Consider the following 27,607-nt stretch of genomic DNA (forward strand, 5'->3'; position numbering starts at 1 on the left):
CTAGTTGGTAATGATTGTCTATATCATGGTAAAAAAAAGAGTCAATAACGTTTATATGCACTTGTACGAAATTTCTATAAATTCTTTGGGAATCTATGATTAGTAATATATTTGACTAGACCAATCAAGAGAATGGGAAGGAACTTTAAAAGATATCTACAAAATCAAAAGTCGAATATCATAATTAATCGAATATCGTAAGTAATCGTTGTTGTGGCAGCACTGATCTTTGTGAATACCTTCAGTCTATCATTTAAGTTTGTGAAAAACTTCATATTTGGGCAACGGAGCTTTGGAATTTTATCGTTACCCTCCTTAGGTAACGTAATGTTTTTCTCTAGGTAGAAATAAAAATGGATTATGCTCTATTGATCGAAGTAATAAGAAAATCACAGTTTTTTCTACAATTATCTATTATCATCAATGCACTCAGAAGATATTTTGTATGAAATAACCTAACGTCATCTCTATATTATAGATGAGATACTTGATGGAAACTTAATATTTCCTTTTTATCTTTACAGATAATTTATATCTCAGATATAAATTAGTATGTTCTAATGGAAATAAACATGAATTTTACTTATATATAGGAGTCATTAAATTTCCCGATAGGCATATAAAGGCATTTCTTCGGCATAAAATAACACAATGGCTTTTCGAAAAGGAAAACGGAACTTGAAATTGCAAGTCTCTGATGAAGCTATTGCTCCTGTGTACGTAATAACGTGATTATAAAAAAATTATATTTATATAAAAATATAAATTCATATATAGAACTTGTGTGTGTGTGTGTGTGTGTGTTATAATAGGACACCTCCAAGAAATTTAGATAAAAGAACTACGATAACTATAGGCGAGAAAACATTTGTAGTAGAGGCAGATGATTTAGAGACATTGTGTATACTTGGACGCGGGGCTTACGGCGTTGTTGATAAAATGCGACATAAACAAAGTGGGACCATTATGGCAGTTAAGGTAAAGAAAAATTATAACACATATATTATTTATTTATTAACATTGATGTATATTTTGAAGCCAAATAGGTTTATTATAATATTATTAATAGGACAATTTATTATGTGATAAATAATTTAAGATAATTTATATATATATACATATATATATATATCACACACAGAGGATAACTGCCACGGTCAACACACAAGAACAGAAACGTTTACTTATGGATTTGGATATTTCTATGCGTAGTTCGGCGTGTCTATATACTGTACAATTCTATGGAGCATTGTTTAGAGAAGGTGATGTCTGGATATGTATGGAGGTGATGGACATGAGTCTTGATAAATTTTACACAAAAGTCTACAAGCATGGACATGCAATTCCAGAAGATATCTTAGGAAAAGTGGCATTTGCTGTAAGGATTACAATTTCAAAACTATAACATAAAATGCGTTTACAGTTTTATCTGTATATGTATCAAATTAAAATTCATTTTGTCTGATAATTTTTTTTAAGAGAGAGTTAAATTGAAACTCAGTTTTGGTATGTTTGTGTTCAAACTTTTGATACTTATCAATAGGGCCTAGATATGGTATATGCAGTTTATAGCCAGTTGTTGTTAAGACAATGCTCTCATTCACACATCCACTTCCATTGCTCCTTTTCTTAAACCTGATGTTGTACACTGAGATGCTGTAATAGGATGAGCTGGCTGAGTTAATGAAACTGGATAAAGGCATGAGCGGGGCGGGTAAAGGGATGCATTGGTGTAACCTTTACTCATTGTTAACATAAAAATTTTATGCAAATTTATTGATAAAATCATTGCATCGTTACGTCTTATATTTACAGGTAGTCAGTGCATTGCATTATCTCTATTCGAAACTAAGAGTTATACATAGAGATGTCAAGCCCAGTAATATTCTAATTAATCGCGAAGGAGAAGTTAAAATTTGTGATTTTGGAATTTCTGGTTACCTTGTTGACTCTGTTGCTAAAACTATAGACGCTGGATGTAAACCATACATGGCTGTACGTTTCTCTACGTGATCTATTATTATTATTATTTTTTTTTTTTTATTTTCATCTTCTCCTATGATATATTCTTTATCATTATTTTCTTTTAGCCAGAAAGGATAGATCCATCAGGAAACCCTTCTCAGTATGACATCAGGTCTGATGTCTGGTCTTTAGGAATTTCTCTTGTCGAATTAGCTACAGGAAAATTTCCTTATGAATCATGGGGTACACCATTTGAACAATTGAAGCAAGTTGTTAAAGACGAAGCACCAAAATTACCTCCTGGCAAGTTTTCATCTAGTTTTGAGGAATTTATTAACAAATGGTAAATAAGAAATAATGTTTATAAACAGGATCATTTTCTAAAAATCTATATGACATAACATGAAAGTGTATTCAAACAATAACTTTTCAGTTTGATGAAGGACTATACTGCTCGTCCAAATTACAGCCAACTTTTGGAACTCAGTTTTATTAAAGAACATGCGAAAAAAGATACCGATGTTGCTGAGTTCGTTGGACAAATTTTAGATTTACCTGAACTCGAGCAACTTGCATAGTACATATAAGAATTACTCATATAGAGTTTATATTGTAACTCTAATGTATATTTGTACTTCACAATGAAGTCATATAATTTTATTTTTGCGCGTCTTATCATACATATAAAATTATTCTCGTATTCAATTTGATCTTAAAGTAAAGAGGTACAAAAGTACAACAATTTTTAATTATTGTATCATTCTCTATATTCTCATTATACATTTTTCGATCCGTATTAAATTAAAAAATGATGGATCGAGACATGTAAATATTTACAAATATTTTCTACACAATCTAATAATATAAATTATCTTCTTTATATCATATTTCTGCATAATTAGCAGTAAACTACGTGAAATCTTCTGAACTATTTGGATTTATTGTACCTTTATGACGTTCATGCAGCCTAAATAATTGATAGTACTTTGATTATAATAAAGTTGCTTGAAAGAAGGAAATTAAAAAGAAAACTCCTAGTAAATTCATCTTTATAAATCTTTAATAAATTATGTGTATCATTCTCAGCATTATGCATATCACTTCTCAATTATTTAAAACCAATAAACTTAATTAATAAGCCCTTGTGGAAATGATACAATCAAATATATTTTTCTTTCATACGTTTTCTACAATTATTGTGAAACCACTTGATTTTTTATGAATAATAATTTATATTATTATATATATAAAACACACGCACGCTAATAATTAGTTACAAATTAAGAATTTTATTTTTTTCATTATTAAAATAATTCTTACTTCATTAACTTGTATACATAATTATTAAAATTTATTAACATAAATTATTAAAATTTCATACAAGCACGTGAATCGTATATATTTATATTTTAATACAATATAATGTATATACACAATAGGAGATATATTTTATTTAATATTTGAAAAGTATAGCAACAATTAACGAGTTCTTTATTTATTATAATTCATTTTTGAAATAAAATAGAAACAGTTTATGACATATGTTGAAAAACAATCTACCATTCAAAATTAATATTTTCTTTATATTGAAAATTTGGCATAATATTTAACAATATCTTAGCATTTACAACAAAAATTTTTATCAACGTATGTACAGTGTAACTTATACACATTGCATTGGTATTGCTATTTGTTCCTTTTCTTTATTCTCTTTAACAAGAGTTATAAGGATATTTAGTTGATTAATCGTATCTTCAGGACCAGTTACACGATGTCCAACAGTTAAATCACTTTCATAAATCTCATGATCATTGCCACCAACAGCTGTTTTATCACCAAAAAAGTGTATTTCTTCATAGCCTTGTATATGCCTTAAACAATACGTTTTATCCCAACCAATTGGAAACACGTCAAAAGATATTTGTCCACCTATTAAATTAAAGAGCAACGCATTATAATAAATAATTTATACGGAAGAAAAATATATAATGTGTACATGCACGCACATATGAAAACAAAAAATTACTTACCTATGCTATATGTCAAGGCTAAATTAGGAAACTCTTTCTTAAGTGCTTGTATAAATTTTTGACGCACTTGATTTTCTATGTCATATTCATAAAATTGTTCACGTTCTTCCTTTGTACAATTACGTCCAACTGGTGAAATGTTGAGCATGCCAGTTCTAAACTCTATGAAAGTTCCACGTTTAAATGGTAGTTTGAGTTCTGATATATATTTTAATGAGAAATTTATTACATCTTGTAGTACATCTTCTCCAATTATACTTTGAATTGTCTATAAAGATGTTGAAGCATTAATATATATATATATATATATATATATATATATATATATATATATATATATAATATAATTGATAAATAAATGATTTATCAAATACCTGTGATGGTAATAAATTGCCATCCCTGAAAGAAACAAGACCATTTTCTGCAAAAATGTATTTATATTTCTCAAATATATTTTCATTACCAAGTTGTTCTTTGATTTTATTCAAATCTGATCCACTAACTACGGCAATATCAAAATCTTTTTTCAAAATAGTCAAAAGAAATTTCTCAACATTGCTCTTGATTGGCTAGAAATAATCATAAACATGTATTATTTATAATGGAAAATAAATAAATAAAGAAAGAAAAATCAAATATCGAAACATGATGATAAGAACAATATGCATACAACATCATTAATATCATACTTGTCTTGGTTCAGTTAATGTGCCATCTATATCAAATAAACATATGATTTTTTTCGACATCCTAATAGTTCCTTCCAATAATCTGAAACATGCGTGGGTGATATGTAAAGAGAAGAAAAAAAAATCAAAACAAAAGTAGATACATATGTATGTGTATATAGGGCGTAGAGGGACGCGCGCGAATATCAGAAATGACGAGACGAGCAGAAAATAGAGAAACGACACAATTATATTACGATATTGATAGAGATAAAATAAAAAAAATGTGAACTTCGTATTATCAATATGTGTATTCCAATATTATAATATCGGAAATAAAATCTTACCGTGTCCTCTATAGCGATATATGTAAGCAATCTCACGTCACGAGAAAAGCTTAAGTCAAATTGGACTATTTTAAACGTTTGATCGAAAAGTTAAGCGTACTTCTTTGAATCAATTGTATAAATATAATCTCACCACGGCGATAAGACATAGAAAAATAAATTCTTAAGTCTATTATTTGTAAATCTTTCGAAAAGATGAAGCGAAAATTTTTTGAAATGTCAGAACATATGTAAAGAAAAATGTCCACGTTACGCGTCGCTCTCTATATAATCACATGTCACTACTTCCAAAGTATGAATTTATGCGTATACGTTATCTTATCAATCCTATTTCATAAATTTTTACAAATGCTATTGATGTCGATAAAAAAATATAATTAATAAGAATCAGTTGGATTATAAATAGATATTAATGAAGATCCATTAATAATAGGCATACATTACCATGACAATAAATTTGATTTATTATGGAAAAATTGTCTATTCTTAATATCGTCTTCTTTAACAATTCTAAGTTTTTAGATAAATACATCTATATAGAGGTAATCTAGATATATAAACTAATTTGACGTAAATGAATAATTACGTATTCTTTGGAAATGTACGAATTTAGAAGAAGGTGTGCGATGTATCTACAAAATTAAAATTAATGCTTCTAGGGAAAAGAAATCTAAACTGACTTATCTTTGACGAGGAGGGGAGAGCGAACAACATATTTTCAAATCGAACAATTAACGTCAATGTAAGTTTTATAATTTTTTTAATTCACAATTTAAATCCAATTACTGTATACAGTTACCGGTCTTACAATTGTGCATTTTATTATTTATTCACTATAATTCTATATTTAATATATTCACAACGCAAAAATTGTTAAACTATCAAAAGTAACAAACAACTACATTTTCTTTATTCATTTTTGTCGCTTGTATATCAGGCTGCGTAGATATATCAGACATGTTTTTTGCTATTTTTCATATCATCTATTCAATCCGTTCAGATGTCGCCACATTTGTGACACATATAGTGCCATCTGAAAAGCCGATCTGAAGTTTTGAATCCCATTGTCAAAAGAACGAAGTAAAATGCAAAATTTGACGTCTCTAAATAAAAAATGGGTATAATAATTTCATAATATTCGCACGAGAAGAAGCATGTTTTCGATCTCGTGTATTTATTTAAATAATAGATAAATGTTGCCTTTCTGTCGTAATGCAAGAAATGCGTTCGTAACGATGTTAACAAAAAAGTATCATTTTAGAATCAATATTCCGACGTTACTTGTTACACTTTCTTTTCTTTTCTTATGCGTACATTATTTATCATCCGCAAAGTGTTCGTCTAGCGATCAAATGATTCAAGATAAATCCAAATTCAGACTAATGATATTAATTCTAACGAGTCCAGAAAATTTGGAGCAAAGGGATACTGTTAGAAAAACATGGCTTTCCGAAAAACATGCATCAGTGAAGCATCTTTTTGCAGTGGGAACGTTGGATGTTCTACCCGAACAAAGGGATACGTTACTGTCTGAGAAACAAAAATTTAATGATTTACTTTTGTTACCGAAGCTGCAAGATTCTTATAGGACATTGACAAAGAAACTTCTGTATTCTTTTAAAGAGATTTATGAGTATTATAATTTTGATTATTTACTTAAGTGCGACGACGACACATTCGTACTTGTACATAAAATATTAAAGGAATTAGACAAATGGCAAAATAAAGGTACGAAGAGAGAATTGTATTGGGGTTTTTTCAATGGAAAAGCACAAGTGAAAAGAAGCGGACCATGGAAAGAAATGGATTGGATTTTATGTGATTACTACTTGCCATATGCATTGGGTGGTGGATATATTTTGTCATATAATCTTATCCAGTTCATTATTAGTAATATGGAAATTCTTAAGTAAGTATTTTTTTTTTAATCTTTTTGTCCTTAGGAAAGATATATTATTATACTTTTTTCAGACTGCACAATTCAGAAGATGTGTCTGTTGGATTATGGCTTGCACCATTAGCAAATATAGAAAGGAAGCATGATGTACGCTTTGATACAGAGTATAGATCACGTGGCTGCTCTAATCAATATATAATTACGCATAAGCAAACTATACAAAATATGAGAAATATGTATGAGTATTATCAAGCTTCTGGAGCACTTTGTCCTAAAGAAATTAGAAATCGTATGAGTTATAGATATAATTGGACTGTACCTCCAAGTCAATGTTGCACTAGACAAACAGGAATTCCTTAACATAATCAATATTCCTATTGTCCTATTCAGTATTTTAGTCTCTTAAAGCAATCTTTCCGAGCTTTGCTTCATAAATATTATATTACACATATTATATAAAAAAAGTCAACTCAGTTTGTGATATTACTAATATGTTATAAGATATGTAATTTAATATTTAATTAAAGTTTGAGATATACATCATTAATATTCTTTAATATGATTCAGCTACTGTTATAGCGATCATATCTGTACATAGATGCTGTAAATATTTTGTAATAAAGGACTAGTAATCGAAAATTTTGATTTATGTAAGTCAAATGTATTTTTCTTGATTACGCATAATTTATTTTATTCATTTATTTGAGGAAAACTTACTTTATTCTGTGTTATATGCATTTATAAAATAGTAAAAGCAATTATTGTGTCATTATTTGCATGTATATATCAACTTACCTGATATATTTTTGTCTTTTCAATGAATGTTACATCATTTTAAATATTTTACAAAAGCCCAGACGCTCCCTCTCTCCCTGATCGAATCAGAATTATATGGTCCTCTATTGGAAGAAAATAATATCTTTTAAAACAAAATACATTCTCGTAGATATCGAGAACCACCCACGCATGAATCATGTACCAATCGATGCTTCTTTTTGTACTTGTTTTATATCGATCATTGAAGAAGAAAAAGCCATAACGTAAGATTGTAAATATATTTCATAAAACCCTCGTATTATAATAGAGGATTAATGACTCACAATCCTTGTTTCTGCAAATCAAATATACATGTATATATATATTCTTTTCTTTTTGTTTAATTACATAGATCTAATTTTTAGTTTACTTCAACAGCATGAAACTTATTCAGATTAATTTCATGTACATTTACAAAATATAAAAACTGTATTTACCGAGAATATAGCTTTCAATACCATATCATAGGAAAACATTTTCGTTATAAGCAAATCACAGATGTTCAAAAAGCGGCCAAAGACAAAGGTCTTATGTATAAGAGATATACTTTTATCATATTCTAAATTATGAATAAATAATTACTTTAAAAAATTATAAATTATAAAACAAAAATTAAAATTATGGCCGAATCTCAAATTTTCATCTTCTGCGATATGCTGCATCCAAGCTCCATGCTTTCATTACAATAAAAATTAATGAGTTGTTTGGGATTTTCTCAAATCATTTAAACCCTGCGTTTATCTGAAAACAAAAAAATAGTTTTCTATCGCAGGATCACTCATCAATTTTGAATGCAATAAAAATACAGGGCTTTGTATATTTTTTTTTACAAATAAATTTTAATTTATGTTCAATCATGGTGTTATTCACTAATTTTAGAACTGGCATATGAAGAAGTTCTTTCTTTTTTTAAAATTGCTTAATGCAACTGTTTGTCCTTTGGCATTCATTTTTTTTTCCTATCTTGTGTACATTTAGGACAATACCACTTCCCTTTTGGCTTAGTGGTCAAACCAACACAGGCAAAATGGAACCATTCGATAGGACACTAGAAATAAATAAAACTTAATTTATTACATAATTTTGATAAAAGAGAATTAGAGAGTCTTTTGTTATTAATACTATTATAGATTAACTTACATCTGGATTATCACAACCTATCATTTCTCCGTATGATACTTGATGACACAAACAATAAGTTGGTTCATTGGGATCTACTGGCATATCCAAAACATCCGCAGGATGACCCAGCGTGGTGGAATCTACCTGAGCACCACTTCCAACAGCTCCAGCTGAAGAAGCTGAAGCAACTGAACCACCTGTTATACAATAATATATAAATATAAAAATTAAATATTATACTGTATACACACATATACAAACGAGTTAAATGTACCTTTCTTTTGTTTTTTCCTAGCACTTTTAGATTCATCTTCGCTACTAGCTCCTGCTGTGCCCTTCTTTCGTTTTTCTTTCTCCTTTAATTTTTTCCTTCCTTTTTTAGTAGAAGTACTCTCTTCTTGGGCTCTGCTATTATTTAAAGCTTTATCCTGTATCTCTGCTTCAAACCTTGCAAGATCAGAATCTAATCTTCGAATATGCTTATCTACAAGTTCATACGTTTGAATTGCTAACTGAACCTTATCGTCACCATATTCTTTAGCTTTATTAAATAAACTCTGAATATGAGATAACTGTTCTTTCTTTTTTTCAGTTGATTCCTTCTTTATATTCTTTAAATAATCATCTGCCAGTTTATCTATCTCCTTCATAAGTCCTTGAGCTCTTGCATCCAAATCTCGCATTAATGTAAAATTTCTTTGTAATTCAATTGGTAAATGTTCTAAACCTGTAAAAGAAATATTATTATTAAAAATTGGATTTCTTTGTATTTCTGTATTAAAGTAATATATATATATATGCAAACACACACACACACACACACACACAACATAATAGAACACACATGATATGAAATAAATCAAAGTTTTTCTTAAACACTAGCCACATGAATATAAATAAATTTATCATGTTGATATTACTTTGATAAAATATAACAGCAAACAATAGAGATTATACAATAAAACTCAGACATTTAATATGAAATATTTAATATGAAATTTATACTTTCGGTAACTATTAATTTTAATATTCTCTAACTTTAATACTCACTGTCTAAATAATGCTCTAGATAAAGCGCCGTAGTCATGTTTTTTTTTTCAGGTAATTTACAATACAATGATTTCTTCTTATTGAAACGTCAATATAAAAACTGGCACGAAATATTTTCTTGCATTATTGTCAAAAAAACAAATGAAATTTTCACATAAGTAAACGATCGATGGTCGTTAATGATAGAAAGCGATGGACATTATTATTGTCGTGGGAGCCAATCATCGGACAGTAACGGTTGCGGCGCGAATTTTTAAAAAGCACTGTTAAATTATTTCTTATCATTTATACCATAACATTTTTTGATATTATGAGATTTATAAAAATTAATTTAAGCCATAAAGTATGTAACATATATTAAAAGATACTTCTAAGAATATTTTATATATGGAGGTCTTAGGTTCGATCTATAGTGTTCTATTCTATTCTTCTTAGAATTTTATTACATAATAAACAAAATACACCAATATGTGCCGTTCTTTATCGAATATAATCAAAAAAATATAATATAAATCTATAATTTATTTATATTGAGATCCGATTGATATGATTTACAGAAAATTTGAAAATCTTTGAAAGAAAAAAAAAAAAAAAAGAAAAAGACGTTCATATTGAGAACCACTGTTGAAGATATAAAATGGCTGCCTCCGTTTTTCATCAGACTAGAATAGATGAACACGTAGTTGATAATAATAATGGTTCATCAATAAACATTTAGGACGAAAGGCATTGTTAGTACTACGACTAGTATTTGGTACAAATATTGCATGATTGACGTTGTGAAACTTTTGACAGTTGTACCTAATATATATGTATGTACACACATATACATATATATATATATATATATATAGAAAAGTTCTTTTATTTGAGGTATGTTTCTGACATAATTATATACTATTTTCTCTTTTTATGACGAAAGCAAAAATACATAATAAGAAAGTTAGCAATGTAATTTTTTTTAGTGTGTAAGATATATATGGTATTATTTTTCTAAACTTTTGTATATTTATTGATTAACAGCAAATAAATCTCTATTCATGTTAATAACAGGTTAGTACCCTAAATAGAATATATCTTTAAAATGTGGCAATTTTAGTAAATAATTATGTTATAGCATTGTTGAACTGGCTAATTTTTAACATAAATATAATCAAATTTTGATAAGAAAAAGGTAATTCTATATTTATTCATTTTATAAATATAAATTTTACTATATTGAGAGATATCTATTTTCTGAATGAGTAAATAAATGAAGAAATAATTAAATAAAGGTATGAGTTATAAAACATCAGGATATATATTTCAGTTTAAAATGGTCAAGTTATATGCATTAACAATTTTATACAAAAATCCAACTTCAGCAACCGCTTTAAAGGCTGCTTATGATGTTGAATCATTTTCATTCTTCCAAAGAGGTAGTATAAAGGAATTTATGGGTTTTGTCAGCAAGACTATTGTTGAAAGAACTCAAATAAGTGCAAGGCAGAGTGTGAAAGAAGGAGGTAATAAATAAAAATTTTAATACAAAAATTGACTTATGCTTTATTAATATTATACATAATATATATAGATTTAATAATTTTCTAATAGATTTGTTGAGTTCTCAATGGAAATGATTTTTCAACAGAATATATGTGCCATGTTTATGTTCGTGCGGATAACTTAGCAGGAGTTCTTATCTCGGACCATGAGTATCCTAGAAGAGTTTCTCATACCTTGATTACAAAAGTCTTAGATGAGTTTGTAGCAAAATATCCACCTTCAACATGGCCAACATTGAAGGAGATTACAACTGATTTTGCTCAAATAAATGTTTATTTGGCAAAATATCAGAATCCTAATGAAGCAGATTCTCTTACAAAGATGCAAAATGATTTAGATGAAACCAAAATTATCTTGGTAAGCATATAAGCACATTGAATGTTAAAATTGTATTATAAAAGACAAGGCATAAGATAAAATGCTGTTTTTGTACATCAAGAATGTCATTGAGTTATTTTGATTTCTGTACAAAATTATGTGTACATATTTTTTTCCTTTGTTACATTTATCTTTATTTTTTAGCATAATACACTCGAGGCTGTGCTCCAAAGAGGTGAAAAGCTAGATGATCTTGTTTCAAAATCAGAAGGACTCAGTGCTCAATCAAAAGCATTTTATAAAACAGCAAGGAAAACAAATTCTTGTTGTAGCTTAGCTCCATAAAAAATCCTTTTGATGATATTTGCTGATTATATTTCCTTGTATGTAGCTATTGAATTACCCATTTTTCACCTTTAAAAAGAAGAATAATTTTTAATTATGAACTTTAAATCTAGAAAAGTTTACATTAGAAAAACAGGAAAAAAGGACCACTGCCGGTTGTATTAAATGAAATTAAATAACTAAAATATATTTTACTAGTTTTTATCATTCTTTTAATACAAAACGGTCCAATGTATTTACTATCAGGAGTTATTTTGCTTTTTAAGAACTCTGTAAAAAAATGTATCCTCATTGTATTTATTTGAGTTCAAATTTACAATTACATTCCGATACTGAATAATTTACATGTAAAATTTTAATATAAACTTTCATATTAACTGATCGGAATGACATAGAGAATAACAAATAAATATTGTAATATGATCATTGCTTGAACAAAATCTACTTGATATGTACCTGTTTAGATATTCTGATTTTAATTAATGTTTTTCATTAAAAAATATAATGAATATACTATACTATATGTTATAATAATTATAAATGTTTGGATGTGTATAACATGTATAAATCTGCATAGAATAATGTAAATGTGTTAATATTTTTCATATGAGATTTATTGCAGATAAAATAACGTTTTTGCCTGTTATTGATAGCATCAAAAACAGACAAAAATATTACTGCATAATTATGGTAAAATTTTCTGTTTATATATATATATATATATATATATATATATATATATATATATATATATCTTTGGCTAAAAATTTTAGATTTTTATAACATTTCAAATATTAATGTATATGATACCTATGTTGCAATAAGCCAATATCTAGTATAAAGAATAATTGCACTTTATTAAATAATTAAAATGTAGCATTAAAAGCAACTTGGTAATACTATCGAAAATATAAAATCGGAAAATATCGCTCTATCAATAAACAACAAAAACAATAATATTATTCATCATGATTTAAGAATTAACATTTGCTATATTAAGTAATGTATATGTTCAGTGCTTTTACTATTCATAATCCATGTATGAAGAAGTATTTTATATTTATTTTAGTCACATTTGATATATACACTTTATTTGTACCAAAAATAACAGATAGAATTTTGAGTAATGCACATGTACAGAAAAAGATAAAAAGAGAGAGAGAAAGAAAGAAAGAAAGCATAAATTTTATATGTATATACATATATATACATATATATGTATAATATAAGAATAAACTATATTAGCAATATCATACAATTCTGCAATACATTATATATAAATACATAAGTATATTTATGTGTGTGTATGTGCGCGCGCGTGTGTGTATATATTTAAAATTATAACTCTCTCTCTCTCTCTCTCTCTCTCTCTCTCTCTCTCTCTCTCTCTCTCTGTCTCTGTCTCTGTCTCTCTCTTTGGTTGAAATAAAGCATAATAATAACAATTAAGCATTATAAAGACATAAAGAAAAGTATAATTTCTTAGGCATTTATTTTCATATTCAATTTTTCATTTAATACATTATTACCTTTTCAATTCAGGTTTTCCTTACTACAATTTATACAAGTATTTTAGTTCAGTTTACTTAGATAAATATCTAATTTAAAATAATTATTTTTACTTATATCCACATTCATTCAGCTGCTACAAGTTCCTTATAGGATATCACAGAAGGTATAGTAGGATTACGTTCATGTCTGAGCTTCCACAATACTTTATCACCCATATCAGGATTATATCCTTCTGAGAATTCTCCACCAGGAATCTATACAAATACAATTTTAATCGTTATAAAATTATAATATTACTTTTATGAAAAAGAATAAGATGTTATGTAATTATAGATATTATTTTAGATGTTACTATAAGATTAATAATTTGTTACATTAACAATGTTGAAATTTACAAATATAAATTTGTAACATTATTATTCTTTAAACGATTTGATTATAATATAACATCTACAAAATTACTTATTATATACATATTATATTGTAACAAATTATATATTTACCAGTTCTTGTAACTCGGCAATCTTTTTTACATCATCACCAAAATGATACATTTCAGAAACTTCAAAAAGTGGTACGTGAGATTGTGCAATGATCAGAGATCTATTTCGACGGGAATACATCTGTCTTGCCTCATCCAATTCAGACAAATTTAAGAATAGCCAATCGCATAACTTCTTTGGATTTTGATCATTATATTCCATATCTATCCTTTCTATATCGTCGACCACATCTTCAATATTCCCACCATTTGCCCAATCATACATTAATAAATATGCATGATTAGAAATTTGTGGTAAATATTCTTCTTTATATGCAGTTTCTATATCAGTAAGATATTTTGTCGTTAAAACTTTTGAATTTACTTCATAAGGTATACATCTCTTCTGTATTCTTTCCTGTACAATATTAAGATAAATTTAGATCGACATAATATATATTTATATTTCATAATAAATATATAAAATTCATACTAAATATATAAAATATAAAAAATCATATTAAATATATAAAATTATAATAAATTTACCTTAACTACATTGACTGGAACATCCAAATAAATAACCAAATGAGGTTTCCTACAGTAACATATTGTTGCTTCTATAACTGCTTCATAGTAACGACGACATTGACGATTTAAATATCCTGCTTGATACATAGCATTCATAAATACAAAATCTGAATATAAAGAACGATTAAGCACTACTCCTTCTCCAGTTGATAGTACATGTAACAATGATTCTAGATAAGCATTTAATTTTAATAGATAATTTGTAACTTGTAAAGCTGGCACGCAATTGTGTTTTGGATTAGTTAAAAATGTTTGTATATCATATGCTTGTAATCTCTCAGGCAATTGTGAATTTAACGATCTCATATCAAAACCATAAGCATTTTTATATAATAAATCAAATGATGGAGATGGCATATATCCCATTTCAAGTTCTTTTGCCAATTCTCTGGCAAATTTATCTTTCCCAGCAGCTATAGGTCCTTCAACAACTATAATTTTACTGTTCTCATCATATCTTTCTATGGTGTACTCAAAGAAATTTAAGGCAGTATATTCTTTCTCTTGATAAGGAAAAGGTGGCGGTCTAGGTCGTTGAATTCGATTAATTTTTCCACTAATATGTGCTATCTGTAGTACATTAGTTGTTTTTGACACCTGTGATCAAATTTATTAGTTATAGGGATCAAAGTCAGCTTATTTATAAATAAACAATCATAATCGAGAAAAATTCAATTATTTCTATTACACATATATGTACCATATTATTCTCATATCTCTGAAAATAATTCTATACTATTCTATTTTAAAAAATGCATCTTTTTGAAAGACTAACCTTACATAATCGATTAAATAAACCACTTAACGAATGTTTGTCAATACACGCACGAAAAATTAATGCCATGGTATTAAGATATATATGTAAATAGATTAATACAATAATAAACAGTTGTATTTTATGTACGCAAATAAGAATCAAACATAATCATATGTTTAATAGTTCTTAGTATATCAGACTCGCTATACGTTCTCCTTATGTCATTAACTTGATCGGAGCAAGATCTCTATAAATAGAACTAATAGAAAATCGAATTTGCAATAATTCAAATCACAATAATATATATGTATATGTATATGTATTCTAAATTTTATATTGCTATATTATCGTGATTAAGAGAATAATAAGAATATTGCCAAGGATTATAAATAAAATATATCAAAAATAATTAAGTTTCAAAAAATAATTTAAATTTCGCGCTAGAATTTTGCTCGTTCTATCAAATATATCATAGGTGGTGTTTTTTAGGTACACAAATATAAAGCAATTTAACCTATCTTTTGACAATATATTGTTCCTGTTGAAATCTTTTCGCACGTGTTATTACAATATTTTATATTACTATTTGTATAATTCCTGTTATAAAAGATTTTTGAAATTAAATTATTTGAATAAAAAGATGAGCACATCTTTTAATATAACTGCAGGCTTTAGGGAAGATTGCGCAATATTAATCGATCGTTTCGAAAAAGTTGACGATATAAGGTTTAAAAGTTTTTGCGAAATTTGGAAAGATTTAAAATTTAGTTTAATCTTTAAGTAAGTGAAATTACTTTTTTTTTTCAATTAATTCATATCTTGCTAACATAGTTGATTTCATTATTTATAAAAGTATATTATTATTATTATTATTGTTGTTGTGTGTTGTGTTGTTGTTGTCATTGTAGTTGTAGTAGTAGTAGTTGTTGTTGTTGTTGTCATTGTAGATGTAGTAGTAGTTGTTGTTGTTCTTCTTATTGTTGTTATTGCTGCTACCGCTGCTGCAGTTATTATTATTATTTGAAATTATTTCTATCCATATAGAGACAAAGAACATGTTGCAGAATTAATGGAGTTTTGCGAAGAAATATTACATCTAACGAAACAGTATTTGTTTTCTGGTACATTCAAAGAACGTATTTGTGGCTTATATCTTTTATATGGAATATATTTCAAAATGCCATGTTTTCAATTTAAAATTAGAATTACATTAACAGAGTGGCAAATGATTATGGAATTACATAATCAAATAAAGGAAGGAGAACATCATGATGCCAATTATGTATTAAGCAAACTTATCATCAATAATGCTTTTAAACATTGTCTTTTTGATCAAGAGGTATGCATGTGTATACGTGTGTATACGTATATTAAAAAAAAATCAGATTTTTTGAACTAAAATACTTTGCTTATTCTTAATTATTTTTTATTTATAGATTAGCTTTGAAAAATGCTTCAGAAAAAGATATTATTATAACAACAATCCTTATTCAGTTTTATCGTCTATTAAAAATATGGGTGAGAAAGATCAAATGTTTGAAAAGATAAATAAATTAAGTAAAATGTATCACCAAAAGAAATGTGAAGCAATTAGCAGCAATACTGATAATTGCAGTTTAAATTTATTTAATTCTAATTTTGCGACTGAGATTATAAATGATATTCATAAGTTTAGTAGAGGTAAGGGATACAATAAAAAAATGAGTACAAGTGCTTCAAAAAAAGATATTAAAGAAATAGAAAGTGACAAGAAAATAAAACAATCGTAAGTTCATGTGATTATTTTTGGCTCTATTGTTATAAATGATATATATTGTATAGTTATATTTATTTTATTAAATATATATATATATATATATATTTTAGTCAAAGAGATCTAGACGATGCCTATCTCTCTTCTTCAAGTGATCTTGGAAGCAATGTATCACCATTAAATATTACTGATAACAATACTGAAAGTTCAATGAATGAATTTGCAGAGTAAAAATAGTAAAATAATCTGTAAGTATTATACATATCATTTATATAGATTACAAAACAAGATGCACAATATGTAGCTTTTTACACATTTATTATTAAGCACACAAAATATCAGTAAAGAACATGACTTATGGAAAATGTTAATTATTGCAAATTTAACAATTTTAGCTTCTGCTTGAATATGACAAGATTTCATATTTTTAGAGATAATGTCACATGTTATGGCCTATGGACATTAAAGCGATTAAATTAAATTCCTAAACGTGCGTTGGAAATGCAATTCAATTAAATTTCTAAACTTAAAAAAGTTGGTTACACAATAACCTGCAGTGCTTTTGTCTGATCTTTTTTATAGCATAATTATAATTATATAGACAAATATACATACATATTTATATATGTGTATATATATATATATATATGTAGTTTGTGTATATAAAATAGTATATTGCTTTTTTATTATAAAATCTCCTTTGATGTTACTCATCAAGCGGCTTTTAGCGATAAATATATTTAATTGTTGACTATGCCACACATGCGCGCGCGCCCGCCCATGTACACACACACACTCACACACACACACACACGTTTGTAATTAAAAAATATAATCTTATGGCAATATCTAATAGATATTTGAACTTTTCAATAGACTTTTAACTGGTCATTGTCATCAAATCCAGCACTGTGTCCTGCATTGCGCACAATAAAACTTGTTCCATCGTAATGCATGCGCCGTTCTCCTCGACGTACAAATAGATGAGACGTTTGACCCAACGATGCTGTGCAATGTAGAAACGGAGTTGTCAGGGATGCTGTTCCATTGCTAGGTGACGTTCGTAGCTGATACTTGTTGCTATTACGTGCAATTCTGTTGAAAATTATAATGAATTTGTTGCAGGTAATATTCATATTCTTAATTATTATTAATTTCCTTTATCTTATTTAGTGTTTTTTAATTAGTGTTTTTATATAATAAGGACTTATACACATATATACTTATTAATAAACTTACTAATAATAACTTAATAATATAAATATAAAAACACCTGACAAGACCATCTGGAGTCTGAGAAATTCTGACATTATTTATGATCCAGTTTTCAACACCTTCATCCGTCATCCAATATTGAGCAGCTCCCAAAGCTGTGGCTGCTTCTTGCAAACACGACGATCCATGTCGCGAGCCGGAGTAAAAAACACTTAATGAAAAGTCCTGAAATAGCGTCAAAATGATGTACAACTGATGCAATTGCAATCGTTACTTGTTTACAAAATCGATAATCTATTACTTGACTCATGTCCGAAAACGAGTCAGTGGTTGTTCTAGTTCCCGCTGCATCCACTAAATATACAAGAGCACATTGTTCACAGGTAAAACTTACACCCTTGTACCACATCTTCGCGTATCTATCAAGATCGATCGAAATTAAAATTGATTATAGTGTCCTTATTTTTCTATAATTTTTCAGAAATGACTAACTTATTATTCCCATGCGTATCGTGGGCCAAAATTTCAACACGCGATCCATATTGATATATTCTTCCATTTGGATGTAGTAATGCAGCGGCTGCTCCAGAACAGCTTAACGAAAGCACGATATTATTCTGCACTGACGAAAGATGTATATAACACATATGTGTAACTGTTTTGTGAGTGCTCTTTTTTTCGTTATTACTGCGATAACGTTATTGTATCGCGTTAATATAAGTATAATAACGATATATACGCGCAGAATGATCATAGAATGAGAATTGTTGTTCGTCGAATGCCATCGAAGCGAAGCGAAATGAAGATCCAAAATAACGAGATAAAACGATGGGCACACCTTAAAATTGATCACTCTTACAGCACGATCGACCGTCATGTCAACTCGGATCCTATTGCGAAGTCTCAGGGAAATGGTACCATGTGGCGTGGCAACAGCACCTCCTGCAGTTGCATCGGTCTCGTGTTCTCTCCAATTTTCTGTATAAAGGCAGGCCTCCTCCGTCGTGTAATACGGAGTGGCCATTGTTTTAGGAGTTCTTGGCTGTCTCCAAATCGCCGCTGAACTCGAATAAGTAGTTGCACCCGTTATACCGCTCCATTGGTCCGCTGGTGGTGTTTCGAAGTACTTGGAAAATTCATTGTACCGCTGAAAGAGTTTGTTCTCGAATGATTAAAAAAGAGCAGACATGAGAATGTGAATTACGTACTTGAAAATTAGCATCCTCGGTCTGCGCATGATAACTGTGCGCTGTATAAAGTGATCGTGGTCGCATTGGCGTTGCAGGTGCGCTTTGGCTTTGAATCGGCGCCACGGAACAGGCCGGTAGCAAGGTTGTTCCCTGTGGTCCTGTTGGCGCGACACATTTCTGCATATCCTTCCGGAATTCACCACAGGGATTCGCCATGATTTTTGTCTATTATTATTGTTGTTGTTGTTGTTGTTGTTGTTGTTGTTGTTGTTGATTATTATATTTGGGCGAGTTATGAAAGAAAAAAGACTATTAAGATAATAAGTTTTAGATAAACCTTGGAATCTCTGGTCACACTTTTAGCTTTTTTGCGACGAGCTTTTCGGGGTTTGGACACCGCCGTTTGGCCTCCCTCGTTTATGCGATCCACGGCTGAAGCGATTTTTTTCTCGAAACTTTGTTTTCTTTTCAAGAGCGATCTTTGTCGAACTTATAAATCTATGTTTGATTCATGAAAAACCTCGTCCAAGAACTATCATTTGCTACTCCTTTCTTCTCTATAAAATTTTCTTATGAATCAAGGAAAAAGATTGCAAGTTAGGCGGGGAGAAATCGAGACCGATATATAATATTCCAGAGGAAGTTCATTCCGAAGAACTATTTCGCGATCTTTGCGATAGAAAACAATTGAGAAATTTGATTGTCCGTTGCCGTTGGCGATCGTGAGATCGGCCAGAGACGTAACTTACTTCGTCTCTTTTTGCAAACGTCACATTATTCGTATGTTCATAGACGCCTCGTTATTCTAGTTGGCCTGTTATACCTTCGTCACGATGCCATGATATCAATATTATTCAACCACTCTCAATCACTATCAATTTATGCATGGACATTTAAATAGCGACACCATCTTGTACGATGTAAATACTCTTATGTGCATATATATATGAAAAAATTTAGTTTTCCTAAAAGCAAGATTTATTGCCGTTCGAAAATGATAAATTTCAATAACTTGTTATATTATCACGCGAATTAAATATTTTTAATTATATCCATTATACATTATACATAGGAAAATATTACTTATCTCTTATACCTAATTATAAGAGATATAAACCGGCCTACATACTTTAATTTATATACTTAATGATAAAAAAATTGATCACTTATCGTTTTTTAATTGTATAAATTATAAAAGAAAGAATAACGTGTGTTACGTTGATGTTTACGTTAATTCAAATTTATGCAAATATTTTTTCTTCTCGACGTTTTTTAGTAACCACCGTGCCTGGCTTATGTTGCGCATCCGGATGATTAAGTAATTCTGGTGGACAAGTAGATATTGGACTTGCAAGAATTGTTTGTTTCAAATCATAGAATAAATGACTGTCATCTTTTGTACAGAAAGAAATAGCAAGACCAGCTTTACCAGCACGCCCTGTTCTACCAATACGATGTGTGTAATCTACAAACAAATACAAATTGCATTAGTAAATATAAACATTCCCAATAAATTTGCCATTTATATTTTACAAATCATACCTTCAATAGTTTTAGCCATGTCGTAATTAATAACCATAGATACATCCTTAATGTCAATACCACGTCCAGCTACATCAGTAGCGACTAAGATATCTTTACTTCCACTCTTAAGAGACGCAAGAGCATATTCTCTTTGCTCCTGGCCTTTACCACCATGAAGAGTACACGCGTTGTACTAAAAATAAAATGTTTTCATCGTAATCATATACACACCCATACACACACACATGTACACATAATATATATCGTATATCATTATATTTTACCCCAAGTTTTTCCAATCCTCTTGCAAGTACATCTGCACCCTTCTTCTGATTAACGAATATAATAACGGGTGGTTCAACACCTCTGCTAAGTATTTCCATAAGTTTTTTACGTTTATCAGCTTCACCCATTATGTGAACTATTTGTTCAGTTCGTTCTGTAGGTTTACCGACACTACCGATATAGACTACAGCAGGTCGTCTTAGATAAGTTCTTGCCAAACGTTCCACTGCAGGAGGCATAGTAGCTGTAAACATCACAGTCTAAAAGATATTAAAACAAAAGATTAAAAACTTTAAAAAACGACAATTAGATTAATATTATTTCACCTTAATACTTGTGTGTGTATATATTAGTATGTATCACCTGTCTGTATTTTTTCTTTGTATTGTAATTAGCCAAAAGTTTTTCTTCGTTTTCAGCATCTTCGTTGTCCGGTTTCAAATTCGTTACTGGCATATATTCCAAAATTTTCTGTACATCTATATAAATAAACGTAAAAATTATTTTGTATATCAATCTTTAGTAAAGCAATAGTTTAATATATAACCTGGTTCAAAGCCCATATCTATCATTCTGTCAGCTTCATCCAATACGATATATGTACACTGATTTAAAACTAAATATCGATTTTCTAACACATCTATCAATCTTCCAGGGGTAGCAATAACAATCTAGAATAAAAAATTATGTTAAAGATAGTTTAGATCGAAATTATAATTTTCTCAATAATTTATCTCTTCTTACCTCACATCCCATACGTAATCTAAATCCTTGCTCCTCTCTAGATAAACCACCTACTACAACAACCGTCCTAATACCTAATGGTTGCCCAAACTTATTAGTTTCTTCTTCAATTTGCTGTGCTAGTTCACTAATAAAAATAAGAGAAATTTAATAATACCTTTAATAATATCTATGTTTCTATGTGCGTATATCCTGTATATATGAATATATGCACGTATTTGAAAAATATTTTTTAAATATATAACATACCGCGTTGGAGCCAAAATTATACTATAAGGACCTTGATCAGCTTCTTCTAATCTTTCGATTTTGGGTAAACTAGTAATCCATAATAAAAGAGGAATTAAAAATGCCAATGTTTTTCCAGAACCAGTTTCAGCAACACCTATAATATCACGATTTTGGAGACCTATAGGTATTGCTTGCCTTTGAATAGGTGTTAGATCCTTATATCCCACTTTATCGATAATATCTAAAATTTCTTTTGGAAATCCAGATTCCTTCCATGACCTAATAGGATCAGGAATACGTCCTCCTTTTATCGTAATGTTATAATCCTCTCTAAATATACGCCAATCTCTTTCGGTCATTTCATTAAGAGCTTTCTCAGACCAATGACGATCATCCCATTTTTGTTTCTCTTCTTTTCTTTTTACTTTTTTTAGTCTCATTCTTTAAAAGAGAAAATATATTATTGGTATAACTTTCGAAGATAAAACGTAACTGAGAGTAAATTAAAATACTTACTTTTCTTGTTCTTTCTCTGCTTCCGTACGCCTTTTTTCTAACAATTCTCCATAAAATTTACTTTGATCACGTTTTTGAGCCTTAATATCAATACCTGCAAGATTACCCCTTCCAAAAAATTGTACCTGATGTCTTTCTTTATATATACTGTTGTAATCAACGGATGTATCCTCCGATGTATCCCAGTCAAACACAAATTTTCTATCATTCAGTCTTCTTACACGGCGTTTTTTCTTTACAAGACCAAGATAGCGTTCTTTAATAGCTTCCACTTCTTTTTCTTTATCTTTATCCTTTATTTCTTCTTCTCTTGAACGCTGCGCATCTCTACGTCTGTTTTATAATATATAAAAATATTAGCTTTGCGTATAACTTAAAGCAAGTCAAATGTCATTTGTAAGATAAAACTTACCGTTCTCTGTCATCCCAATCTCTTTCCTTAGTTTCACCCCCAGAGAAAAATGCTTTGCGCTCTTCTTCCTGTTGCTTTTTTATGGCTTCTACTTCTTGTTGGCGTTTTTCTAGTGCCAAAGCCGCGCGTTCTTCTTTAGTTAAAAATTTAGGCTTCGCGCGTGCTTCTTCTTCTGCCTTTTTTTTAGCTAGTAATTCTTCCAAACTCAACGGTTCTCTCTTTTGCACTGATTTTAATTTCTCTTCGGTTTCTTCCTCTTCCCTTTTAACTTCATTTTTGACCTCTTTCTTTGCTTCTTCCTCAACAGAAAATATTGGACTTCCTTTACGTTTTTTATCATCTTTTCCCTTATCTTTAATATCTCGTCTGTCTCTGGATCTATCGCGATCTTTCTCACGAGATCTATCTCTTTCTCTCGAACGATCTCTGTCTCGCGATCTATCTCGTTCGCGTGAACGTTCTCTGGATCTCGAACGTTTTCTATCCTTTTTTCTATCTTTCGATCGGCTTCTGGAACGACGTCGATCACGTCGTTCTCGATCTCTTTCACGATCACGATCTCTTTCACGAGATCTACTACGTCTAACAGTTTTCTTATCGTGTGCCATTATCACGCTTGCTGTAACGATAGAAAAATAATGGTTAGAATTATTTGAGGTCATAGACGTGGACGATTTCTAATATTATTTACATCTTATTCTGAAAGGTTTGTTTCATATCAACAGTGCATACGTACATACAAGTAGCATGCAATCTTGTAATGTCAAATCGATGCAATCATTGCAATTGAAGTTATTTAATTAGAAAAATAATTTCAATCAACATTTCAATCTTAATTCTATTTGTATCTTTGATATACTAAACTAAACTCCATAATATGTATACTAAACAAAGAAACCGTATTCTTCTTAAAGAATCTCATAGAAACATATACGTTTACATTCCTATACTCCTAAAGTGCCGACGTATTTAAATAAATTTTTATATGAATGCTTACAATTAGATTTATAAATAATTCTACATGTAACAAGTGATATTTGTAATATGCATCAGTATGCAAAAAGAAACGATTTGCTTTAATCAGGGAACATAATATTATATAGATATTCGACAACAAGTGAAAACATGTTTATATCAGCGCCACTCTAGTACATCCGCAACGTAAGCTCGAACTTAACAAGTCCATAACAGTTTTTTGATCCTGATTCTTCCTTTGGTCCTAGTCTTTCCTAATTCATATAAACAAAATCGACAATTTCACTGTTATTTATCAATGGACAAATTTTATTTTTATGTAGTAAGCATTATATACTACGTTCATTATTGAATATCGCGTTGGATGTATCTATACGAAAATAATATTACCAAATATTTGTCTGTAATATCGATATTTGTTTATTTTTTCACAATGTTGGATGAATCTACCATGCAAGTTCTTTAATAAATCTAACACAATTGTCAATGTCATCGAATAAGATTGATAAAAAAGAAAAAAAGAAAGAGAAAGGAGTAAAATCAGACAGAAATAAATGTGCGTGGCTGCATGCGCGCGCGCGTGTGTGTCGCGCATAAGCTCTTTTAAAATTCTACCTATTCTCTCTTACATATACATATACATTGTGGTGTAATCGGTTATTATCCAGATCACATGATCAACGATAACGGGCGCTGTATTAGATTCTTTAATATTTCATACTTTGACGCTTTGTATTACTTCAATCTCGTAAGAGGCAAAATCACGAATCAGGAATAAGAAATAATAAGCATGGCTAGTAAATAATAAGTCAAAGTCAAAGTGAGATTGGTATGACTTTCCCTCCTATGATACATGATCGATCCCTTGAGAGGTTGGGATAGCTGATTGAAAGAAAAGTTGCAATAAGTTTATTTTTTTTTTTTTCGTTCGTTTAACTCATAACCGCTTGAAAGCATGGCTGGATTTGTTTTAAAGGTCAAAACAAAGTCAGGACAGAAGCTTGTAAATGGGCTTGTCCCGCAGGATAAAGTAGCTGTGTTGAAATCAAAGCTAGCTGATGTGACGGGTATATCCGTTGAGGCTCTTCATGTCCTTGGTGGTTTTCCGCCGAAGGCGATCGATCTTAATAATGAATCAGCTACAATTGCGGACAGCGGTATAGTTTCTGGTGACACCCTGATCGTCGAAGAAAAAGAAGTTATTAACGGTGCTCAAATAGCAACGGAAATTGGTAGATCTCACATAGTAAATGATGAAACTTTCATTAATACTCCAGGTGTACTCATGAAAATGGTTGTACCAGCAGATAATTCATGTTTATTTACTAGCGTTGGCTATGTTCTGAATGGTATGCTATACTCTTCCGATGTATTATGGAATATAATTATTTTTTTACAAACTCATAGCTTATTCAAGTCGGATATATATTTCTTATATAGGAAAAGTTGATCGCAATTGCTCAAGTTTTATGAGAGAGATAATAGCAAATGCTGTAGCTGCAGATACTGAAGAATATTCGGAAGCTTTTCTAGGTAGACCTAATGCAGAATATTGTGAATGGATTTTGAAATCAGATTCGTGGGGAGGAGCTATAGAATTGTCTATACTGTCAAAGTTTTATGGATTAGAGATAGCTGTAATCGATAGTATCAATGCTATAATAAATAGGTTTGGAGAAGATCAACATTATGCTCAAAGAGTATTTCTTATATTTGATGGAATACATTATGACCCACTTTATTTGGAACCGCTCGATGTGAGTTTTGGATAATAAATTCTCTCAAAAAAGTAATACAATTGAAATGTATTACTCTTTTCATACTTAAAGTACAGTTACTAAAAGCATTAAATACATTTTATTTTTTCTAGGGTGGTAGTATCCAAACGATCTTTCCGACGGAAGACGATAGAATGTTATTAGAAGCTGCAGAACTTGCAAAAGAAGTGAAGTCTAGTCGTCAATATACAGACATTCAAAAATTTAAATTAATGTGCTACGATTGCAATGTAAAATTAAATGGACCAGTTGCAGCACGACAACATGCCAGTGAAACAGGCCACAAGAGCTTTGGAGAAGTGCCTGTATAATGTAATTTCAATTTGGTCGTGCAATATATGATAAGTATTTTTAATTAGACTGCCATGTAAGGTGTTCGATAAATTAGCCTCAAAATGATTTTTCACGTGATGAAGGCTTGAAAACATTTAAAAACTATGCGCCAATGTTTCTCCTCTCCCAGATATGCATATATACTTATACAATGCACTCTTTGGTAGAATTTTATAAACAAATAATGAGCACTGGTTTTTAATTTAGCTGGAAACTTCTTTTCAACAGTGATCATAACAATTATTTGTGTGTGTGTGTGTGTGTGTGTATGTGTGTGTCTTTTATTTCATTTTATAGAACAAAATTATTACAGATAAACTTATGCATATTATATTTTTGAAAAAAGTCTATAATTCATTATTTATATAAATATTTCTTTTTTTTTTTTCTTGAAAGTAAAAGAAATTACTTTCACATTGTGCATCTTATTCATCTTGTGTAATTCTTTGGTCTAATGGTTGACAATATTATAATTAAAGCGAAGGATATATTATTTAATTGTAAAATTGGATATATATTAGTATTGTCTATTTCTCAAACTAGTGTGCCTTTAATTATAGTTATCTTAACTTCATTTACAATATGTGAAATTGTGCAATACTTGGCAAAAATTCAATTCATTATTTTTCCTTTAGTCTGAACAATAATTTTCTAAAACTCAGTTAAAACATAATTTAATTATATATACTATATTATTAAAATATATATTATATATTTTATATTTTTCTTATATCTAGCATTATTAGCAAAATTGAAAATCTATGATGATGAAATATGTTACTGTAAAAATTGTCATTTTTATTAGGCCAACATGTTCCATGGCATTTCTATATATTATATTTTGAAAGCTATAGCTAATAATATAGAATTATTTTATGAAATTCACACAATAGGATCAGTTTAATTTTATTTGAAAAAAATATAACTTGTAAAAATAAGACAAAGAAAGACAAATGTTGTAAATTATAAATTACAATGCAGTTATAATGGTAATAATACTACTATTTAAAAATAATGATTCCTTGGAAATATTTATCTTCGCAGAACATATATATATATATATATATATATATATATATATATATATATATATATATATATATATATGAGAAGAAATTATTGTAAACGAATAATATAGTAAAGGTTATTAAATCGATTACTTTAATATAGACATATGTACTTTTGTTAGATTATATTATTTCTATGC

The 27,607-nt window shown here is 29.2% G+C and overlaps 10 protein-coding genes across 21 annotated transcripts; 5 read left to right on the forward strand and 5 right to left on the reverse strand.

Annotated features, from left to right (window-relative positions):
• Positions 1-177: 177 nt before the first annotated feature.
• LOC127069504 (dual specificity mitogen-activated protein kinase kinase 6) lies at positions 178-3,146 on the forward strand. 4 transcript variants are annotated; one of them, XM_051006594.1, is made up of 7 exons: positions 178-319; positions 525-716; positions 813-978; positions 1,142-1,378; positions 1,816-1,995; positions 2,091-2,308; positions 2,399-3,146. In XM_051006594.1, the coding sequence occupies exons 2-7, from the start codon at positions 652-654 to the stop codon at positions 2,541-2,543; spliced, it is 1,011 nt and encodes a 336-aa protein (XP_050862551.1). In that variant the 5' UTR covers positions 178-319; positions 525-651; the 3' UTR covers positions 2,544-3,146. The 4 variants fall into 4 exon arrangements, with proteins under 4 accessions (XP_050862551.1, XP_050862550.1, XP_050862552.1 ...); XM_051006593.1 differs by having other exon boundaries at positions 234-443; XM_051006595.1 differs by having other exon boundaries at positions 244-377.
• A 289-nt stretch (positions 3,147-3,435) lies between these two features.
• On the reverse strand, positions 3,436-5,352 carry LOC127069510 (phosphomannomutase 2). The gene is made up of 5 exons (XM_051006603.1): positions 5,011-5,352; positions 4,685-4,766; positions 4,370-4,564; positions 3,996-4,263; positions 3,436-3,894 (listed from the first exon to the last, which is right to left on the reverse strand). The coding sequence occupies exons 2-5, from the start codon at positions 4,742-4,744 to the stop codon at positions 3,629-3,631; spliced, it is 789 nt and encodes a 262-aa protein (XP_050862560.1). The 5' UTR covers positions 4,745-4,766; positions 5,011-5,352; the 3' UTR covers positions 3,436-3,628.
• Positions 5,353-6,203: 851 nt separating this feature from the next.
• Positions 6,204-7,546, forward strand: LOC127069505 (beta-1,3-galactosyltransferase 6). The gene is made up of 2 exons (XM_051006597.1): positions 6,204-6,919; positions 6,982-7,546. The coding sequence occupies exons 1-2, from the start codon at positions 6,204-6,206 to the stop codon at positions 7,265-7,267; spliced, it is 1,002 nt and encodes a 333-aa protein (XP_050862554.1). The 3' UTR covers positions 7,268-7,546.
• Positions 7,547-7,948: 402 nt separating this feature from the next.
• On the reverse strand, positions 7,949-10,124 carry LOC127069511 (inhibitor of growth protein 5). 2 transcript variants are annotated; one of them, XR_007783560.1, is made up of 5 exons: positions 9,896-10,124; positions 9,120-9,572; positions 8,864-9,042; positions 8,161-8,771; positions 7,949-8,018 (listed from the first exon to the last, which is right to left on the reverse strand). XR_007783560.1 is itself a non-coding variant. In XM_051006605.1 (4 exons), exons 1-4 carry the CDS (start codon positions 9,930-9,932, stop codon positions 8,670-8,672), a joined length of 771 nt encoding a protein of 256 aa, XP_050862562.1. In that variant the 5' UTR covers positions 9,933-10,124; the 3' UTR covers positions 7,949-8,669. The 2 variants fall into 2 exon arrangements, 1 of the variants encoding a protein (XP_050862562.1); XM_051006605.1 differs by having other exon boundaries at positions 7,949-8,771.
• A 385-nt stretch (positions 10,125-10,509) lies between these two features.
• On the forward strand, positions 10,510-13,264 carry LOC127069512 (synaptobrevin homolog YKT6). 5 transcript variants are annotated; one of them, XM_051006608.1, is made up of 6 exons: positions 10,510-10,768; positions 10,919-10,948; positions 11,013-11,069; positions 11,205-11,400; positions 11,526-11,797; positions 11,963-13,264. In XM_051006608.1, exons 4-6 carry the CDS (start codon positions 11,211-11,213, stop codon positions 12,101-12,103), a joined length of 603 nt encoding a protein of 200 aa, XP_050862565.1. In that variant the 5' UTR covers positions 10,510-10,768; positions 10,919-10,948; positions 11,013-11,069; positions 11,205-11,210; the 3' UTR covers positions 12,104-13,264. The 5 variants fall into 5 exon arrangements, with proteins under 5 accessions (XP_050862565.1, XP_050862566.1, XP_050862567.1 ...); XM_051006609.1 differs by having other exon boundaries at positions 10,510-10,948; XM_051006610.1 differs by having other exon boundaries at positions 10,919-11,069.
• A 314-nt stretch (positions 13,265-13,578) lies between these two features.
• LOC127069503 (NADH dehydrogenase [ubiquinone] 1 alpha subcomplex subunit 10, mitochondrial) lies at positions 13,579-15,675 on the reverse strand. Its single transcript, XM_051006592.1, has 4 exons — positions 15,463-15,675; positions 14,646-15,284; positions 14,119-14,514; positions 13,579-13,869 (listed from the first exon to the last, which is right to left on the reverse strand). Exons 1-4 carry the CDS (start codon positions 15,529-15,531, stop codon positions 13,738-13,740), a joined length of 1,236 nt encoding a protein of 411 aa, XP_050862549.1. The 5' UTR covers positions 15,532-15,675; the 3' UTR covers positions 13,579-13,737.
• Positions 15,676-15,963: 288 nt separating this feature from the next.
• LOC127069509 (snRNA-activating protein complex subunit 1) lies at positions 15,964-19,606 on the forward strand. Of its 3 annotated transcripts, XM_051006601.1 has the most exons (8): positions 15,965-16,224; positions 16,489-16,783; positions 16,881-17,209; positions 17,311-17,445; positions 18,074-18,322; positions 18,522-18,795; positions 18,894-19,074; positions 19,274-19,606. In XM_051006601.1, the coding sequence occupies exons 1-4, from the start codon at positions 16,085-16,087 to the stop codon at positions 17,426-17,428; spliced, it is 882 nt and encodes a 293-aa protein (XP_050862558.1). In that variant the 5' UTR covers positions 15,965-16,084; the 3' UTR covers positions 17,429-17,445; positions 18,074-18,322; positions 18,522-18,795; positions 18,894-19,074; positions 19,274-19,606. The 3 variants fall into 3 exon arrangements, with proteins under 3 accessions (XP_050862559.1, XP_050862558.1, XP_050862557.1); XM_051006602.1 differs by having other exon boundaries at positions 15,964-16,224; positions 17,593-18,322; positions 18,894-19,606; XM_051006600.1 differs by having other exon boundaries at positions 18,894-19,606.
• Positions 17,494-19,818, reverse strand: LOC127069507 (uncharacterized). Its single transcript, XM_051006599.1, has 4 exons — positions 19,621-19,818; positions 19,251-19,559; positions 18,471-18,637; positions 17,494-18,292 (listed from the first exon to the last, which is right to left on the reverse strand). The coding sequence occupies exons 1-4, from the start codon at positions 19,816-19,818 to the stop codon at positions 18,067-18,069; spliced, it is 900 nt and encodes a 299-aa protein (XP_050862556.1). The 3' UTR covers positions 17,494-18,066.
• Positions 19,819-20,613: 795 nt separating this feature from the next.
• On the reverse strand, positions 20,614-24,473 carry LOC127069500 (probable ATP-dependent RNA helicase DDX23). Of its 2 annotated transcripts, none has more exons than XM_051006583.1 (10): positions 24,312-24,473; positions 23,315-23,933; positions 22,903-23,235; positions 22,405-22,827; positions 22,156-22,282; positions 21,959-22,082; positions 21,775-21,890; positions 21,411-21,671; positions 21,145-21,319; positions 20,614-21,067 (listed from the first exon to the last, which is right to left on the reverse strand). In XM_051006583.1, the coding sequence occupies exons 2-10, from the start codon at positions 23,920-23,922 to the stop codon at positions 20,844-20,846; spliced, it is 2,391 nt and encodes a 796-aa protein (XP_050862540.1). In that variant the 5' UTR covers positions 23,923-23,933; positions 24,312-24,473; the 3' UTR covers positions 20,614-20,843. The 2 variants fall into 2 exon arrangements, with proteins under 2 accessions (XP_050862540.1, XP_050862539.1); XM_051006582.1 differs by lacking the exon at positions 24,312-24,473 and adding an exon at positions 24,051-24,290.
• A 468-nt stretch (positions 24,474-24,941) lies between these two features.
• LOC127069506 (ubiquitin thioesterase OTU1) lies at positions 24,942-26,502 on the forward strand. Its single transcript, XM_051006598.1, has 3 exons — positions 24,942-25,638; positions 25,730-26,046; positions 26,160-26,502. The coding sequence occupies exons 1-3, from the start codon at positions 25,245-25,247 to the stop codon at positions 26,376-26,378; spliced, it is 930 nt and encodes a 309-aa protein (XP_050862555.1). The 5' UTR covers positions 24,942-25,244; the 3' UTR covers positions 26,379-26,502.
• Positions 26,503-27,607: the final 1,105 nt, after the last annotated feature.

Source organism: Vespula vulgaris, chromosome 15 (genome assembly GCF_905475345.1).
Source record: "Vespula vulgaris chromosome 15, iyVesVulg1.1, whole genome shotgun sequence".
NCBI lineage: Eukaryota > Metazoa > Arthropoda > Insecta > Hymenoptera > Vespidae > Vespula > Vespula vulgaris.